The sequence below is a fragment of the Alligator mississippiensis genome, chromosome 3, assembly GCF_030867095.1.
Source record: "Alligator mississippiensis isolate rAllMis1 chromosome 3, rAllMis1, whole genome shotgun sequence".
NCBI classification, from domain to species: Eukaryota; Metazoa; Chordata; order Crocodylia; family Alligatoridae; genus Alligator; species Alligator mississippiensis.
In genome coordinates, this window is record NC_081826.1 from 114654666 (window position 1) to 114674468 (window position 19803).

Genomic DNA, 19803 nt, shown 5'->3' on the forward strand with positions numbered 1-19803 from the left:
GGGTGGAACCAGAGTGGGTGCAGTCTGGATTCTAAATTTAAAAGTAGTCAGACACTTGTTTTGTGGTCTTATAGGATGGCTCCAAAATTGCATGGATCATTTTCTGCATACAGCAAACTTAATTGCAGGCCTTACATTTTATATAGAAAATGGATTTTCTGTATTTTAGATGATATTCTGAGCAAAACTTTCCTCCCATTTAATTATGTAGCTTGTACATACGTGAGAAAATACCACAATTAAGTGCTGTTTTCAGCTACTTGTGACTGAAAATGTTTGTTAGGTGCAAAGTTCCTATCTGATTTTTATCTCAAACCACCGTAATCTTTCCCCCCTGTTGAAGCATTTATTTTCCCTTTTCACTGTTGATTTGCCTAAGGAATTGGCAGAATAGATTTGCATAGGTTTTCTTTTAATAGCTTTTGTTCCCCTCCTTTTTCCACACAGCAGTCAGAGTAAACCAGCCACCTGTTGCCGTTGTTTCACCCAAAGTACAGGAGGTCTCATTGCCTACCACATCCACCTTCATTGATGGCAGTCGTATGTACTGGGGAACTCTTTAATTTTATCTTATGGTCCTTATACACAGTTGTAATATTTTTTAGGAATTATAGTTCTGATTGTTTACTCCATCTCCAACACTTTGTGTGAAGTGGGATACTCTCTGCTGAAAGTCATCATTCCTTGTCAGAAATGTTTGTTTGCCTTTCATTTAAAAAAAAGTCCTTTCTGTAGATTCATTTTTAAGTAGAAAGCAGAATGACATAGTCTTAGGCTTCATTTTCTTGAATTTTGCCATTTGTACAGTGTATGTGTGTGTTCAAAATGCTGTCAAATCAGAAATCACTCACTCAAGTAAAGTTGTGCTACATCCCTTAACCCAGGGGTAAAGCTCTGAAAGACCTAGCTATTTATTATGTGTATAACTTCGAGTAGGCGATTGGACCTGTTTGAAGTCAATAGAAATTGCTTAAATTTAGGCATGTTGTCAAGTGCCTCAATGAATCCGGGTCTTTATGATTTAAATAAGGTGCATGGAGGGACATACAATGTGTTGCTAAATGAACTTTGTCAGAGAATACTCATGAATGTTTACTTTTTTTCTCTCTTCGTCTCTCATCTGAAGCTTAATCAATTGAACTGTATGTACCCAAGTGCAGGATGAGACTAGGGAGATAAAATATGTCCCTTCAACTTTGGGCCAGAGTGTAGGACTCTAGTGTATCTATTCCATGGCTTCCCTACCCACAGTAGCCAAGTGGAGGCCACTAGATCTACCTAAATGCTAATTTTGTGGCCTGTCCAGGCTGTCTATAGAGCCTGTCTCCCCTTGTGGGTCTATTGCTGACAAAATGAGCTACGGCCACTCATCCATTCTAGGGTGAAACAGAGACTGTCAGTGAAGCAGAGTAGGCAATTGAGAGCATAACCCAGGGCCACGCTGTGGCTCTCCCTCCTGGAGAGTTCACTCAAATTTCCTTGGGGCCACTCTGAAGTCATCTAGACTGTCAAATGGCTGATTCCTGGTATTGCCCCTTTTCCCTCCCCCCGTCCACTGTGGGAGCAAGTGGGCAAGGTTTATCTGTTGGCAGTAGACCTAGAATTGTGATGTAAGCTGTACAGACTTGGCATTCTGGTTTTTCCCAGAGACTCTGTTGTCATCCTTTGTATCAGTCTTTGTCAGTGGTGTGTACAATTTTGGCTGCCCTGTGGGCCAGATGAATGGTTTGGAGCAGATCTGCAGGGTAGATTGGGCCCTATTCTGCCCCCTCATGCCAGTATTGGGCCCCAGGGTCCCTCATTGAGCTCCAGGCAGCTGGAGGCAATCCTGGCTAGGTAGGGGTGGCACAGGTCCCCAGGGCTTGATACCAGCATGAGGGTGTTGGGTGAAGGCAGTGCAGATCCCTGGAGCCTGATCCTAATATGCAGGGGGCTGGGTAAAGGTGGTGCAGGGCCCCAGAGCTTGATCCCAGCCAGACAGAGACAGCACAGAGCCCTGTGCTGTCCTGCCTAGCTCAGAACAGGTGTTGTCGTCGTCGTTTCCCCCCCCCCCCCCCATCTGATACCCAGGAAAAAGCTAATCTCCTTAATGATTACTTTGCATCGGTTTTTCACCAGCCCAAGCGGATCACCCTGCCTGACAGGACACAGGATTATGAGGGTATGGGTGACCACATGCCTACATTTGGTGAAGACCTTGTGAGGGAACACCTTGAGAGGCTGGACATTCATAAGTCAGCAGGCCTTGTTGAAATGCATCCAAGAGTGCTAAAAGAATTGGCTGACATAATAGCATGACAGATGGCAAGGATATTTGAGAACTCATGGCACTCAGGAGAGGTTCCTAAATATTGGAAGAAGGCCCATTGTGGTGCCTATCTTCAAGGAAGGAAGGAAGAACCAGGGGACTATAGGCCAATCAGTTTTACCTCAATCCCTGGAAAGAGCATGGAAAAAAATATTAAAGAATCCATCAACAATAGGCTAACAGAAGGTATCATCCTGAGAGACAGCCAACATGGCTTCATTATGGGTAGGTCGTGTCTGACCAACCTCATCTCCTTCTATGACCAGGTGACATGTGTGGCAAAGTGGGATCTCCCCAATCAGCCACAGTGCTAGTCTCCCACCTGCCCCTGGGCACGCTGCCTGCCTCTCTCTCCTGCCATGCCTTGTTAAATAATTAGGGTCTTAATTAGGCAGGAGGCTGCCCTTTGAATGTCCTGTTCTCTTGGGCCTATGTATGCAGCTCCAACCACTGCTGTACTGCATCCGAAGCCTTGCAGATGGCCTGCTGTTCAATTGCCAGCTCAAGGCCAGGCCCAACTATACACAGTTGTGTCTATCTCACACTGCCATGTTACAGGCCACGTTAATATCACCCGTCTCTCACCGGGGCCTCTTACACTCCACTGGCTATCACCTGGTCTCTTGCATACCACCCCTTGGGCCACACTCATCCCGATCTACTGCATGAGATCCTTGAGCTTAGTTCTCCATTCTTTGGTCAGTCTCGGCGCAGTCTCTCTAGCATCTCCCACTACCCCACTGTGCGTTGACTGAGTGATTGCTCAACTGTGAACCTACTTTAGCTCTGGCCCCACACCAGAACATAATGCCCATTCCTCGGGCGCCTACTCCTGCCACTCACTCTTGGGGCCTTTCCTCAGCCTCCAGCCTACTTTTGGCCTCAGGTGTCTGAAGGCTTACCTGGACATCACTCGCCCCCTTGCTCCCAGGGCCTCGCCACTTTTGTGTAGGCTGATAGGTGTCCCTCTGCATCCCACTCTGCACCTCTGCCTCCTCTGAGGCACATACTCTGCTCCCTATGCTGGGGCTTGGGGTTGAGCACCCCTGCAGGCTCAGGTGCCCCTCATTGGCATGCCTGGCCCACCACTCTCACTCTCCAGAGTCTTGCACCCCGCATGGGCTCAGGTGGCCACAGCTGTGCCTGGCCCCACTACCCACTCTGGGGTCTCACACTGCACATGGGATAAGGTGCCACCCCTGGGTGTGCCTGGCCCTCTACTGCCTCCGATGATAAATAACCCACCTGAAGGTGGGGGCTGGGGTTAAGGCGCCCCTCCTTGCCTTTCACCAGGGTGGTAACTGGCCTGGCATTTCTGGGGGGACTGTCTTGCCACGAACAGCCCCACCAGGCCACCTATCCCCGGCAGGGTGCAGTTTTAGGTCATGCCCAGGACCAAGAGCCTCCTAGCCATCCCCATAAGCTCTTGCCCTTACCTCCTACTGGCACCAAAGCAGCAGCTCCACCAGGAGATGCTGTTTCCTCGGTGCCAGGCAGCAGACTGCTGCCTCCAGCTCTGTTGTCCTGAATCTTAAAATGGCCACTCATCAGAGCTGGGGGCCACACCTGCAGGTTGCCTCTTCATACTCTTAAAGTGGCAGACACCAAAGGAGCTCTGCCACAACACATCACCTGGACAGGGGAGGAGAGGCTAGTGTCATATACTTGGATTTCAAAAAAGCCTTTGACTTGGTCTCCCATGATGTTCTCAGGACAAAATTAGGGAACTGCGGCCTCAACCACCTTATGATATGTTGGCTGGGGAACTGGCTTCATGGTTGGATCTAGAGAGTGATAGTCGATGGAACCGAGTCAACATGGCGCATGGTGACCAGTGGCATCCCTCAGGGTTCAGTACTTGGACCAGTACTCTTTAACATATTCATAAATGACCTGGATTCAGGTGTCAGAAGCAGACTGGCTAAGTTTGCAGATGACACGAAATTATGGGGAAGCACGGTCGTATTAGAGGATTGGGGATTCAGGCTGACTTGAACAGGCTTACAAAGTGGGTGGATCAAAACCTGATGACTTTGAACATGGAGAAATGCAAGGTGCTCCACCTTGGGAGAAAACCCACATCATACCTATAGGCTTGGTAATGCTACACTCACTAGCACTATGAATGAAAGAGACTTGGGGGTCATGGTTGACCACAAGATGAATATGAGTCACCTTTGGGCAGGGGGCTGGACCCAATGATCTTGCGAGGTCCCTTCCAGCCCTAACGTCTATGAAATCTATAAAATCTGGTTGGGATCAGGCTCTGGGGGCTCCACACTGCTTCTGCTCAACCCTTGCACACTGGGACTGAGCCCCCTGCCACTCTGTGCACCCAATCTAGAATTCAGGGCCATAGCTCACAGGACTCCCCACGGGATCCATGGGAAGCCCTGTGGGCCACATTACATGGCTCCAAGAGCTAGATCTGGACCTCAGGGTGGGGGTTGAGCACCCCTGGTATATGCATAGAGCCTGCATAGGAATCTCTCCATGTCCTACTGGGGGTGCTGATTCCTCTTGCACACCCACTCTTCTGGCTGCTCCTTCTATTCACAGCTCCAGGGAGGGTACAAGCTTTCTGAAGACTTGTTTTTCTCTTTGTCCTGTGTTGGACCTGTGCTGAATGCTTTTGCTCATTCTCACACAATCTGTTCATTCTTTTCATCTCTGATTGTGCACATGTTTAACATACTTAGCTGTATGGTGCTTCACAAACAGGTCCAGGGAAGTGATTCTCCCCCTCTATGCGGCACTGGTCAGACCGCAGCTGGAGTATTGTGTCCAGTTCTGGACGCCACAGTTCAAGTGGGATGCAGACAACCTGGAGAGGGTCAAAAGAAGAGCCACTTGCCTGATTAGAGGCCTGCAGGGAAGGCCCTACGAGGAAAGGCTAAGGGACCTTAACCTCTTCAGCATCTCCAAGAGAAGGCTGAGAGGGGACCTTGTGGCAGCATACAAATTCATAAGGGGAGAGCAACATGAAGTAGGCAATAATCTGTTCACCAAGGCACCCCCTGGAACAACAAGGAAGAATGGCCATAAGCTACTAGAGAGAAGGTTCAGGCTGAACATTAGGAAAAAGTTCTTCACAGTCAGGGTTGCCAGAATCTGGAATGGGCTTCCAAGAGAGGTGGTGCTCGCCCCATCCTTGGGGGTCTTCAAGAAGAGACTGGACAGGCACCTGGCTGGGATCACATGACCCCAGGGTTGGTGTTTCTTTTCTTGCCTGCCAGGGGCAGGGTGTCAGACTAGATGACCCATGAGGTCCCTTCCGCCTCTATGAATCTATGGACAGAAGTATCCCCACTGAACTCAAAAAAGCTAATGGAACTATGCAAGCATCCTAAAGTTATGCAATGCATTCCTGTTTTGCAAAGTTGAGAAATAAGTATACAACTGCCTTGAGAAATGGAGTGAGACTACTCATAGTTTCTTTGGGATTTCAGGGGCATTTTATGTCCCTGGACAGGTTTTTTTAAACTGAATAAGCAAGCTAAATACACATCCTTCTACATTTTAAATGCTATTTGCATAGATATGTTGCCATTTTTTTTTAAAGTCAACATTTAACACACACAAGCACATTTATATCTTACTTTAAGTATCTTACTCAGATCCTGTGGCTTGATAACTGCTAGTAAAGAGACCTTTGTATATTTTTATGTGTGTGCAAACATGTTTATGTTTCTCCTAAAGCTAATAGAAAACTAATTAAATATGGAGTATTATGTGTCTTCTATATTACTACTGTTAATTCATGATACTAATATTTTTCTTTACCAAATGTAGAAAGCAGAGATGATACTAAGATTGTGAGTTATCACTGGGAGGAAATTAAAGGTCCATTGCGGGAACAGAAAGCATCTGCTGACATACCTGTTCTACACTTGTCTAACCTTGTTCCTGGCAACTACACTTTCAGGTAAGTGAACTGCTTCCCTTCCACCCCCACATTGTGCACATCCTGATTTCTGTTAGAAGCTTATTGCTTTCTACTATATGATCATATTTGACTCCTTGGAAGGTTGTGTCCATCTTCCGCAAATTATTTTCCTTCCTGTAGTTTGGTGAAAAAGCCTTACAAAGAGGTTAATTAAGAAACATTTAAACTGATTTCACAGGATGGATGTGTTGCATCATGCCTGCCTTGCAGCATACTATTATACAGAATGACACAGCAGAAAACTCAACAAAGATATTTTATATTTATAGCTAGGGAGAGAACTCCTTTTTTTTTTTTTCTTCAAGAGTTTTGACCTGCAATTTGGCAGGTGCCCCCCAGTAACTGTATGTAGACAATTCTGCTTTAGGAGAAACTGTAGACAGAACAGGATTGGAAGAGTGATCCTTGCAAAGCAGTCTGGTATGTCAGTTCTTCAAGAATCATTAACTTCTTCAATAAAAGCCTTTTCATTGTTACCATTCATCTTCCATTCTGGCCTGCTAAAGCTGGAACCATTCCAGATGTCTACAGGCAGCAGAAAAAAAATGCTGTTATAATGTTGGGTATTCATTATGATAGATTTTCCATTTTCTGGAGAGTTTAGCTTAGGATCTTATCCTTTTGTAGGCAGAAGAACCACTGACTTCAATTGGCAATTTGCCTACAGATTCATAAAATCAATTCAAACAACAGATTGTGCATCAACATATCATCAAGGATTTGGAATCTATAGAGAACTTGCATGTATGTACAAACAAAGTGATGCTTTGTGCAAGCTTTACATGCCAATACAGTACACATTTAAATATAGGTCCAAATTCTGTTCTCAGTAATACAGGTGTAAATATCTGATTTTGCTTGTGGTACTTCATATTTACACTGGTGGCAGTGGTGGAAATTGACCCGTTGTCCAGATTGATGATCATCATGCTACTAGAATACATGCTAAGCAAAAGAACTCAAAATGCTCACCAATTAGAAATGAATTAAGTTTCCAAGAGATCCACATGTGGTCTTAAAATGACCTGTCTAAGGCCATGGGCATGCGTGAATTTGAAGCGCTTCAAATTCTTCTCAAGGTTGGAGTGCTGCAAATTCAAAATGCTTTCAGGCTATGAACAGGTGTGCAGCCCCTTGTTGCAACCTGCCCTGCTGGACTGCTTCAAAATCACTGTGATGGTATGAAGTAATGTGATCACAGACAGGGAACATGACAGCCAGTGGTTGTTTATTCCTGTGGCTCCACTCCTTCACGTGGCTTGAGGAGGAGCTGGGTAGATGGCCAACAAGTACTCTTTTGTGCACTTATCCTCTAGTTTTATGGTTCCAGAGGTGGAGAGTCATTCAATGAATGTTCTCTCTAGTCCCAGGTACCAGAGATTGCTGAGTACAGTGGCATGCTCCTGGCCCCACCCCCCCACAAACCAGAACCAAAAGACTCTGGAAATATAAGATCCTGGGGCTGGAAAAAAAAGGATTATGTGCATGACATTTGAGCTCTGGAGATTGCTAAAGACAGCTGAGCTCACAGGAGAGTACTGTTTGGCTGTCTATCCTGTGGGGGCAGGAAGGGGGGAGAGTGGAGCACTATGGGATGCTGGGGGACTGAGCAGCATAAAGTACATTAAGTATAGTACACAGATGGTCCAGGAAGTTCTTCCGAGAGGTTCCTCAGTTTTTGAAGATTATTTTTGAAGTGCTCAAAGTGAATAGGGAACTCTAATCCCAGAATATTAGAACTAGGGGGCATCCACTGAAATTAGTGGGAAACAGAGTGAAAACTAACAAGAGAAAGTACTTTTTTACATGCATGTGGTTAACTTGTGGAACTCATTTCTATAGGAGGTTGTAGAGGCAGATAGTGTAGTCAGGTTAAAAAACGGACTGGACAAATTCATGGACAATAAATCTGGTAATAGCTATTACAACAGTTGAGATGCTTCCTCTGGCATCTCTAAACCAGTAATTCTCAACCAGGGTGCCAGGGCACCCTGGGGTGCTGTGAGATCCTTTGAAGAGTGCTGCTGGAAGTGTGAGGAGATAAGCAAACAAGGGAAGGCTCAGGCTTCAGGTGGGAGGAGACAAGCAGATAGGAACATGCTCAGGCTTTCCTTGCCTGGCCATTCCCCCACCCCCACTGCCTGGCTTCTGCAAGAAGGTCAGCACTGTAATAAATCAGTTCTTGAAATAAGATGCAACTCAATTCACAAAAGTTATGGATGGGTGCATTGATTCTAAAATGGTTGAGAACCACTGCTCCAAATGAACGGTTGTAGATGGCAGGGAGGGTAATAAATAGGGGATAGATTACTCTGGACCAGGGGCAGGCAGGTATTGGGGCCTGAGGGCCACATAGGGAGTTTTGAACAGCTGTCGCAGGCCAAGTCAGCATCACTGCCCCCTGCCCCCACAACAACTCGCCAAAACTCCCTGTGGGGCTGTGCATGGGGGGGGGGGGGGGGGAGTAGTGCTCAGAAGTGGGAGGGTGAGGCTGGGATCACAGGACCCAGCCCTTTAGGTATGGGAGGGTCATGTGTATGTGTGTGGAGGGGAGGCTGCCTGGACACTAGGTCCTGGGATCCTGCTGTGGTGGGGGCTGGGGGGCAAGGGGCACATGCAGCAGAGCTCCCCCAGGCAGTGTGGTCTGTGCTACTCCTGTGGCGCTCCACATGGGGCTGAACCCTGCCTGCTTGCATTGGGGCAGTCTGTGCTGTGCTCCCACCTGTGCCCACAGCCTGTCTGGGTGTTGCTCTGTGCCCTTCGCCTCCAGTTCTGGGATATGGAGCTGGAGCCCCACGTGCCTGCCAGGAGCAGTGTGGTGCAGTGTGGCAAGAGCGGGAGGAAGAGCTGCTGCTGGAGGTGGGGGACACAGAGCAGCATCCAGCCAGCTGCAGCCACACTGGGAACAGGTGCTGAAAATTGCTCCTGTTCTTGCTCCAGGAAGGAGACTCTGGCTCCAGCTAGTGGGAAGGCAGCCGGGAGCTGAAGGCAGAGCTGTGGTGCTGGGGCAGGAGCCACTCAGCTGAAGCTGCTCGCCCACCCTCCTGAAATGGCATGGTCAACATGACTTGGTGCAGCAGGAGCAGCTTCCTGCAGGCTGTTCCCAGAGTGGCTGCAGCCGGCTGAGTGTTGCTCTGTGCCCCCCACCTCCAGCAGCAGCTCCTCCTGACTCCTGCTGCACCATGCTGTGCTGATCCTGGCAGGTGCATGGGGCTCTGGCTTCAGATCCCAGGTGCCTTCCTTCCAGTGAAAGGCATCCAGGAGCTGAAGCCAGAGCCCTGTGAGCTGGGGTAGGAACTGCCTGGCTGAAAGTGCTCACTGGGTGCAGCAGAGGCAAGATTGGAAGCAGGAGCTGCAGCTGGAGGCAGGAGGTGCAGAACCGGGAACAGCCGCACCAGAAGCTGCAACCTGGCTGGGGCCTGGGCTAGCAGGAGCCTGGCACAGGCTGCTTGGCACGAGCAGGCAGAGCATGACCCCATGCAGAAGGCCGCAGGGGGAAGCTGGGGGCTAGATCCAATTACCTGGCGGGCTGGATCCAGCCCATATTGTATTTTGCCCACTCCTGTTGTAGATATACCTGGTTCAGTGCTCTCTGAAAGCATCCACTGCTGCTAGTGTCAGAATACTAGGCTAGATGGCCCATTAGTCTAACCCAGTATAGCAATTCTTATGTTTCTCTGGTTGTGAATGTCTGTACATTTGTTTTTTTTGGAGTGCTTCAAAGGCATGTTGAGCATTTCAAATGTTACATTTGTCTAGGGCCTCAGGTCACAAAAATAAACCACGTCAGAATAAAGAATAGAACCCTTCAGTTCTTTGCATTTATTGCAAAAGTATCCTTCCCTTATTGCTAAAATTAGTGGGCACTCAAAATGGGCTCCTACCTCTTGCTCAGTTATATTAGTCACTGAGCTAAGGGTATTTTCAGATGTCACAGTGAGAAGCACAGTATAAATGCCATACCTCAGATGTCTTTTATTTGTAGTAATACTTATCTCAGTATTAACTGTTTTTCAATTCTGTGATTTTTAAAGCAATGATATAATGGAACACTGCATGGTTTTGGTTTTGTAACTTGGCTTCCAGTGACATCATCCACACAAATTTGGGATGATGTTAAATCCTGGTAAAATGAATTCAGTGTTTCATTAAGGAAAAAAAATCCAAGCAACTCCAAACATATATTGCTGTTCCTTTGCTCTGGCTTGTATTAGAAATATTTTTATACATCTCAATGTTTTTATTTAGTTATTAGCAGGAATTTGTCCACTGCAGCCAGTCAGTTATATGGTTGGGGTCTTACTGGGTAAGTTTTGTTAGGAATTTGGGATGTTGGGGTGAAATCTTAGCTCTGTTGAACTCATTGGTGATTTGCCATTAACCTCAGTGGAAACAGAATTTCTCTTGTCATCCTAAATATGTGCATTTCACACTACAAATGCATTTGTAGTGTAGTGTACTGCAATATTTGAAAAACAATTTTTTCTTCCTCTTCCCTACTAACACCTGCAGTCACGCACCTCTGATTCCTTTTCAGCATGTAGTAATACTCTAATTCAGGGCTATCAGGAAAGGGTTCCCTTGTCTTTTTAGGTGTTTGGGTTTTTTTCATCTCCAATTTCCAAGAGAAGGACACAGGAGAAGAACTTTATTCGTTGTTTAGATCCAGATTAATGGATACCCTTCTCTGCTGTAGGCTAACTGTAATTGATTCAGATGGAGCAGCTAACTCTACTATTGCATTACTGATGGTCAACAAGCCAGTGGATTACCCACCCATTGCCAATGCGGGACCGAATCAGGCAATAACTTTGCCTCAAAATTTCATCACACTAAATGGAAACCAGAGCACTGATGATCATGAAATTGTCAGCTATGAGTGGACACTTAGTCCCAAAAGTAAAGGCAAGGTTGTAGCAATGCAGGTAAGCTTCCTTATTGTTTGATCTTCTATTTTATTTGAGAGAATAAATGTGTAGAAATTACCACCGTATATACCAGCAGTTATGTAGAGATTACTGTTACCTTCTTGATTTCATGTGATGCCTCTCGTTCTCCCTCTTTAAATTTTGTTTCCTTTTCGCCTGCCCATGTTTGATTTCTGTGATCACTTATGATGTGATTTTCTACTGAGTTCAACAGGAAGACTAGCTTACAATTTCTGTCCCTGGAAACTGGAACCTACTTTTGTGACTCCAGTCTTATTCCTTTTGACCTCAGCAATTTGCCAGTGTTCGGTGTCTTGTTGGATGCCTGTGCTAGGAAGAGAAATTGAGGTGGAGTCAGGAATTTGTGTGTTTATTTTTTAAGATCTTGTTTGCTTACAAGGAGTGGACAGAGTCCTGCTTCCTTGAGCACAGAAGGAATCCAACAACAGGTGGACTTTCCCTGCTTTCTGTTGCAAGTCTTTTTCCTGGCTGCACTCTACCCAAAAAAAAGTTCCCTTCTGCCTGTCCCTCAGCAACATGTTGTTGGTATTTCTCTTGCAGTCTCCGTCTGCCACATGTGTATACAGCAGTAGCAAACAATATCCAGCCCCTTGCATTTATAGTGGACAAAACTTCTCAACCACATACCTTATGCTTCCTTTATGTTGGCTGTTGTACCTTTCTTTCAGAAAGGAACGATAGTGCTTCTTCTGTTTATCTTGAATGAAAGGTGGGCATCATACTTACCAGCTTCTGTGAGGCTTCCCTCTAACGTCCTTCATATTCAGTAACATTTTTGTTATGTTAAAGTTAGGTCAGTTTACTTTTTTTTTTTGGCTATGGTTGTCTGTCTTTTTTCTTTTTTTTCTTCAATGTAAGAACCTGATTTTGTATAACCTATCCATAATTCTTGGTTTTCTGCAGGGCCCATAGTTAAGCCCTGGTCACCTGAACCACAGAAGTCATTTTAGTAGGCTCCAGAGGAAACTTGTATGTTGAAGGTGGATATTTTAGGGATTTCCTACAGATAATTTTTGCATAATTATGTCTATAGTGGTTTCTAAGGCACTATAGTTACATTAGTACAATCTCCTAGTGCAGTTGACTTTCTTATGCTTATATCAATATAATGTATTCCTATACTTTTTTCCTTTTTCTTTACACACTTCAGCTTTCGCTTAGGGTGTTACTTCAGTCCAAAGCGACTCCCTTGCATGAATGGGTCACTGATCTAAAATACCCAAAGGGTTAATCACATATTGAATACTGAAATGTGAAGGCATTTTACATATTATTTTTGAGAATGGGGAATAATTTTCATTGCTATAAAGCTGAGGATATCAGGACTGCAGCTTTGACCAATGGCAGTTGTTTGAATTAAAAGTTAGCTCTGATGAATAATTAATAACATAATTTATATTTATAGTTTTCATTAACATTTATTTAAAGACATTGAAGGAAATTATGGTGTAACACAATCAATAGGTATTATGATGCCACAAATGACAACTTGTTAACATAATGACCCATAAATAAGCAATAATGAGCCCTCTTACACATTTATATTTAATATTTAAATCCACTATAAATGTGTGGAATGAGCTTTAGTAGAACATTTGAAGAACATTTTCTTCTAGGACTAAATCATGATACCTCTGCAGTCAATGACAAACCATCTATGAACATGAGTAGGACCAGGATTTTGGTCTTTATGTATATTTTAAAATTTTTCTTTTTTGAGATTTACAGTAGGAGATAATGCATAATTAACAGTAGACTGTTGTTGTTCTTATATAAGAACATAAATCCCATACACATTTGTGAGAAGCAAGTACAGTCTGGTCTATCTTTGCATTTAATGACATTTTAATTGATAAAAATTGTTCTTTTTACACATGAGTATAACATTTAAATAACCTTTCAGTGTTTATCAGGCTCATCTGCAAGGAAGTGGAACAAGTTTTAGTAAAGCGGATCATAATTTAATCTGTTATGAATGTAAACATTTCTTGCTTCACAAGACATTATGGGTCATTGTTATTCAACATAATGCAGCAGTTATACCAAAATAAGAAATGAAGGTTTACTGATTGCAGGTGAAATAGAGGTAGAGAGCTGTATGCTAAATTTGCCTGGGCGTTGGGTTTTAAATGTATTCTTTTCCTTTAAACCAACATGAGCCATTTGCTCAGACAGTATCTGTGAAATTTAAATTGTAAATTGCTTACTCTGCCAAGTTGTGGTATTCAGCCCATCTTGTATGCATTTGTAACCTAGCTTTATCTCCTAGCATTCTCTTTCTTACTCTTCTTCCCCCCTCCTTACTATGTAGGGAGTGCGAACTCCATTCCTCCAGTTATCTGCAATGCAGGAAGGAGATTATACATTTCAGCTGACAGTTACAGACTCAGTTAAACAACAGTCCACTGCTGAGGTCACAGTGATTGTACAGCCTGGTAAGTAGCCTATAAAAGGTCTGACTTCCTCAGTGATAAACTGAAATTAGGATAATTACAGCAGGTCTTGAATGTCTTGCCCTTGAATCCTCTGGTTGGCAGGCAGAGCACCCAGCAGTTGCCATAACAAGGGCTTTTTCTTTAAAGGTGAATTACAAAATGAAACACAGATCTATGTGGTGAATGCTTCTACTAACCGGCTTTTGTGAAGATCTATTGTAATTTACATTATAAGCTGTATTGTGCTGAATGTCCTGCATGGCCTGCATATTGATATAATCTAGCACATAAATTGGGACTTAATTAATTTCAATTTCTTCTTGCTCTGCCATTCATTCATCTTCCAGGATTCTTTAGTAATTTGTACCCTAGGACCACAGCCTAAGCTTGCCAAATAGATAAATAAATTGCATTATTAGTTTTCAAAGACCTTTGCTTTTCAAACTTTCTGAAGATGAAAGGGCACCAGATCTCCTCAGATTTTCAGGCTGATTGTCTTTGCATAGTGTCTTTTCTGTTTTTTTGATTCTCTTGGTAGCATTGTGCTCTGTCCATATGAAAAAAACTTCTATTAATACTGGTAGTGCTGTGTCCAGCAAGGTAAATAGGGTAAGCTTTCTTTCCTTTGGCTCTGAGTGCGTGGTCCTATGCCATGCTTTGCTTTGTGCAATGAAGCTTAATTCTGGATGTGTAGTATAGAAATAAAGAACACAAATGACAAACACAGCCAGTCTCTATGTCTGAAGGTGGTGAGATTGTGGTATTATAAACATTATGCTGATTAAATCTGGTCCAAGGGCAAATAAGTGTTCTGGAAAATGGTTACATGATGACCTTGACCTTGCTGTCAGAACAAGGATAGAGAAAGTAGATTAATAGAGAAGACATTGCCTTACTAAATCTTTAGCTGTATTTAAATTGGCATACCAGTTGACACTAGTTAAGGATCTGAGTCAAGGTTCCTCCTTTAAGACAAAAGGCCACATTCAGCCTGGTGGAAGTCAATGGAATACACTGAAATTAGAAAAAACAAAACAAAAAACCAAACAAACTCAACATTTGTGTGGCAGAACTGTTTTAAATGACCAATCTGTGTGCTGCAAAAGCTCTGGAAGTGTGACTGTGCCATGAAACGCAATGGTGAAAAATAAACTTATGTGAGGCAGATACCCCTGCATCAGTGATTCTCACCTGATTTAGACTAAAGGCACCTCTCATAATATGCCAGCTCTTAATTTTTACACATTTCTTGACTATGGAAAAATAATAGAGCAATTTTTCTGTTGCAAAGAACTCAAGAAAGACCATGACAGAACAGAATGGTTTTTGACACACTAGATCCTTATTTGAAATCTCTGGGTACATCCAGGTTCTGGTTTCTGGTGACTCATGCTGCTGCTATGTGTGCTATGCCACTTTTTTTTTTAGCAGCGTGTTTTATTTTGTTTTTTGGGTTGGTTTTTTTTTTGACACTGGGATCTCCAGTGTTTGTTTAAAAAAAACAACAACAAAAAACTACCATGCTGCAAGTTAGCAGTGCGGCACAAGGGTGGACATGTGCCACATGTAGTTTGTGGCACCTCAAACAGCTTTGAGGCACCGCAAACCACACACTCATGCTTGTGGGGACAGGCTTCCTGGGTTTATCTTGTGAATCAAATGTAGGTGCTAATATTCTGTAGCATTGTGTGACAGCCTTAAAAGGATCTTGCAGCACCCCAGAATCACTGCTCTACACCCCACTCTATGTATCCATCCATATTAGTGCAAGAGAACCTGACTTGCACGCCTGTTTCTGCAGAAGTACCTATTCCCATCCTGATGCCCCAAATTCTGCTTGGTGATTCATGCTTTCAGCATTATTTGAAGAACTATGAGCAGCTGGTAATTAAATGATGTTTTCATTAAAAATTCTGTTTTTCATTAAAAAATGTCCCAGTGACTGATAATCCGCACTACTGATTGCTTAAGAAAAAAATACAATGTATTAAATGTTGTTTTTGCAGAAAATAATAGTCCTCCAATAGCTGTAGTTGGTCCAGATAAGGAATTGACATTTCCGGTAGAAGGCACTACATTGGATGGAAGCAAAAGCAGTGATGACCAAGGCATTATCTTCTATCACTGGGAAAATATTAGGTATGTGGAGAAGGCAGTCAGTGAAAATGGGATTAGAACAATTGCTTGTTTTTTATTCTTGCAGCTTTAAATGTAAGGAAAATGCAAGAATGAGAATCATTTTAGCATTCCTGCGCCTCTGGTGGAGAATGGCATGGACATCATTTATGACTGTGATGCAAACAGAGTGATGGGGTATGAAAAGTATTTAAATAAAGCAAGTGAATCCACCCACAATGGTGACTGGAGGCCCTTCTGAATAATTACAAATCTGAGTAATTTCATGCACCTGTAGAACATTGTTTTTTGTACATGGCCACATGGTTCTGATAGTAAGTTTCCCTTTCCCATCCAAGTGAAATTTGAGAATGAAAGTGTTGGATTTCCTGGATGCCATACTGTACTGTTGTATCCATGAGCCCTTCTATTAAGCCTGATTTTCAGTGGGTCTGTTGTGGTCCATAGGAATTTTTAGATTCAGCTTTTGAAAGCCTGTGAGATTTCAGCCCACATCTTGTAATGAGTCATGTAAAAACAAATTACTATAAGGAAGGATTGTAAGAAAATGGCAAAAACTCCCAAGTCTCCCATTGAAAAGCTAACACAGCTAGTGTATCTCCTAAATTCCAAGATATGTTCCCCCCCAATTCAACACAGGGAAAGCACAGCTTTGTCTTAGAATCAAATATGGGACAACTCCAGCAAGAAGCTGTGGGGAGCAAGTCTCTCTGGTTTAGGGAAGCCACAGAACTGCTCCTGGCTTCTTCCTGTCATGTGCTGCAGCTAGAAGCTTTGTAGGAATCCCAAGTTGGCTAGGGGCAGTAACACACAGGTTCCTTCTTTCAGTGCCTTCTCTCTTCCTGGCTTCCCCCAATTCCCAGTTTCCCCTGCTGTTTGGGAGAAAATGCTGGAAGGAGGGAAGTGCTCACTTCCACCACTGTCCCCAGTAAAGCTGGGTTCCTGTACATCTGCCCCCCGCAGCATTGGGCAGGGGCAGGTCAGGAGAATTTCTGGGGCTTTCCTTTGCCCAGATCAGCTGAGGACAGCAGTGGAAAGTGTGGGCAGGTGGGGGTGCAAGTGATGGGGGCAGGTGGTGAGGTGGCGGAGACAGGCATAGGCTAGGAGAAGCAGGTAGGGCAAGGGGTGGAGATCAGAAAACTGACCTTCTCCACTCCCAGCAACTCACCTCCCTATTGCCTGCTGCTCTGCTGCTACTTTCCCCACCACAGTAATGGAAGCGACAAATTTAAGATGATCCCCAAATAATTAGATTCTAGACACGGACAATCATAACAAATTTATAATTTTATATGTCTAGAATCTAATTATTGGGGGGGTCATCTTAAGTTTGAAGTCATCTTTGATTCAGATAAATATGGTAATATACAGCTTCCCTGTGAGCTTCTAGAACTAGACGTCTCAGTGAATAAACCTGACTGAATAATCCAATCATGTCATTGTTTTTTATACATACAAAACAAGTAGTTTCTTAATAAAAAGGACCAGATACTAACCCTTGCAGCTTTCACTCTTATGACTTAGTGGGCACGTCTAACATGAGACACGTTAACGTGCATTAGCCAAATTTAATGTGCATTGTGCGCATGTCTACACATGCATGCTCATAATGCGCATTAAAAAATGTTGAATTTGGGTTAATCACATTTAAATATGACACCTAAAAATGCAGGTGCAAATTTAGATGCAATTAGTTAAAGCGCATTGACACATGTGTAGTGCCAGGTCTGCCCAGCCACTAGGGAGCTGGCCTGAGCCCAGTCCCAGGGCTCCTGGTTGGTCATCTCTCTTCCCTCCCCCAGGGCTGGGCTTCTCTCTAGCAGCCCCTAGCTGCAGGCTATAAAGTCCTGTGGCCATTTTGTACCCTGGGGCACACACAGCTGAAGCCTGCACAAGACTGCTGTTCTGTGCAGGAGCCCAGCAGGACCCATGTGCCCCCCTGGACAGGCCACAGGCTGCCTCTGCCTGGTCTGTCCCACTCCAGAGCTGCTGCTTGGCTACAGGGGAATGTTGCAAAGGGCTGCAGCTTGCTGCACCCCTTGCCCAGCCCTGAGATGTCCCCAGGGCTGCTGCCTGGCTGTCTCTGGCAGCAGGACCAGCATCTGCTCCCGGCTGCTGCTCACCCCATCTGTTTCCTGTGCTTGCAGGTCCTGTGGTAAAGTGCCTCTGCCATGCAGCTCCCAGTCCCTGGCTGTGGCCCTGTGCTAAGCACTGCTGGCAGCTGTCCAGGGCCAGCTACACAGGGACAGCCACACGGGTCCAGAGAAGTGGAGCTGTACAACTATGTCACCCCAGCCCTGCCTGCATGTGCACACCTGTGCCAACTGTCAGGGCTCCCAACTGGACCCGGGAGGAGGTGGATGACCCTGTGGTGCTCTGGGGCTATGCTCATGTGCAGAGGCAGTGCGCATGGGGCAGGCACTTGAATGCCTACAGTTGAGGCCCTGTTTGGTGGGATGCGGGAGCAAGGGCACTCGGTCGGTGTGGCAGTGCTGCATAAAGGTCAAGGTCTTGCAGGCACAGTGGATGGCCATGGTCAACTTCAATCATCAGTCCAGTCATGCCCAAAAGGTGGTGCCCTTTATGCAGCAGTTGACCCACATTTGGGTGCCCCAGAAGACAGGCCTCACCCTGTGAGTGCCACCAGCATGGGCAGCCTGGCTGAGCCCTTGCCTCTCCCTGATGCCTCTGGTGACACGTCACCAGAGGAGGGGATCTTGAGCCTTTAGCACCCTGCCCCATCCTTCTCCATGGCTGCTGCATTCACTAGCAGCTTGGGGAGCCCTGCCCAGTAGCTGCCTTACCCTTGGAGCAGCCCCAGACCCTGAGGTGACCCCAGTGAGGTGACCATCCAGTCTCCTCTTGAAGTTTTCCAGGGTAGGTGATTGCACCACCTCTGGAGGGAGTTTATTCCACAGTCCAGACAGTAACTGTGAAGAAAATTTTCCTAGTGTTAAGCCTGAAACGGTCTTCCAGGAGTTTGTGGCCATTACTCCTGGTTTTCCCCAAGGGTGCCCTGGTGAACGGTTGTTTGCTGAGCCCTTGATGTATTCCCCTGATATATAGTGGTAGGCTGCTAAAAAGTCCCCTCTCAGTCTTCTCTTTTTTAGGCTGAAGAGACCCAAGTCCCTCAGCCTTTCTTTGTATGGCTTTCCTTGGATTGTTGACCCCCAGATGGAGCACTTTATAATGTTGAACTTCATCTGGTTCTGATCCACCCAACTTGCCAGTGTGTCTAGGTCTGCCTGTATCTGCAGGGTATCCTCAAGCGTGACCACACTCCCCCATAACTTGGTGTTGTCCATGAATTTGGCCGGTGAGCTCTTCACCCCCACATCCAAATCATTGATAAAGATGTTGAAAAGCACCAGACCAACCACGGACCCCTGAGGGACATCATAGGCTACTTCTTGCCAGGACAAAACAGATCCATTCATTAGAACTCTCTGGGTCTACCCCACAGCCAGCTTCCTACCCACCTAACTGTTGAGAAGTTAAGCCCACAATCCTCCATTTTTCCCATGAGGATATCATGGGGTACCAGATCAAAGGCCTTTTAGAAGTCTAGGTATACAGTGTCAACTTCCTCTCTCTTATCCAGGTGGCGAGTTACCTGGTCATAGAAGGAGATGAGATTGGTAAGATGAGACCTGCCCGCAACAAAGTCATGCTGGCTGTCATTCACAATCCAACCTTCTACAAGCGTATTGCACATAGACTCCTTGATGAATTTTTCCAGGCTTTTCCCTGGGATAGAAGTTAGGCTAATTGGCCTATAGTTGCCTGGGTCTTCCTTCCTCCCCTTCTTGAAGATCGGCACAACATTGGTCTCTTCCAGTCTTCAGGGACTTCCCCCAGGTGCCATGAGTTTTGGAAGAGTTTCGCCAGAGGTTCCATGATGACTTCAGCCAGCTCCTTCAGCACTCTCGAATTAAGTTTTCATAGATACTAGGGTCGGAAGGGACCTCAACAGATCATCAAGGTCAACTCCCTGCCTAGGCAGAAAAGAGTGCTGGGGTCAGATGACCC

At 45.2% G+C, this 19803-nt stretch overlaps 1 protein-coding gene across 5 annotated transcripts in view; it reads left to right on the forward strand.

Annotated features, from left to right (window-relative positions):
* The window catches only part of KIAA0319 (KIAA0319 ortholog), a 111244-nt gene that overhangs the window by 58178 nt on the left and 33263 nt on the right, over positions 1 to 19803 (forward strand). For all 5 annotated transcript variants that reach the window (XR_001373319.3, XM_014606646.3, XM_019490568.2 and 2 more), the window contains 5 exons: positions 448 to 540; positions 6101 to 6233; positions 10951 to 11179; positions 13515 to 13638; positions 15645 to 15777. Coding sequence is in view for 4 of the 5 variants with exons in the window: in XM_014606646.3 (XP_014462132.1) it covers positions 448 to 540; positions 6101 to 6233; positions 10951 to 11179; positions 13515 to 13638; positions 15645 to 15777 (712 nt within the window). In the remaining variant the exon portion in view is untranslated. The remainder of the gene's footprint in view (positions 1 to 447; positions 541 to 6100; positions 6234 to 10950; positions 11180 to 13514; positions 13639 to 15644; positions 15778 to 19803) is intronic.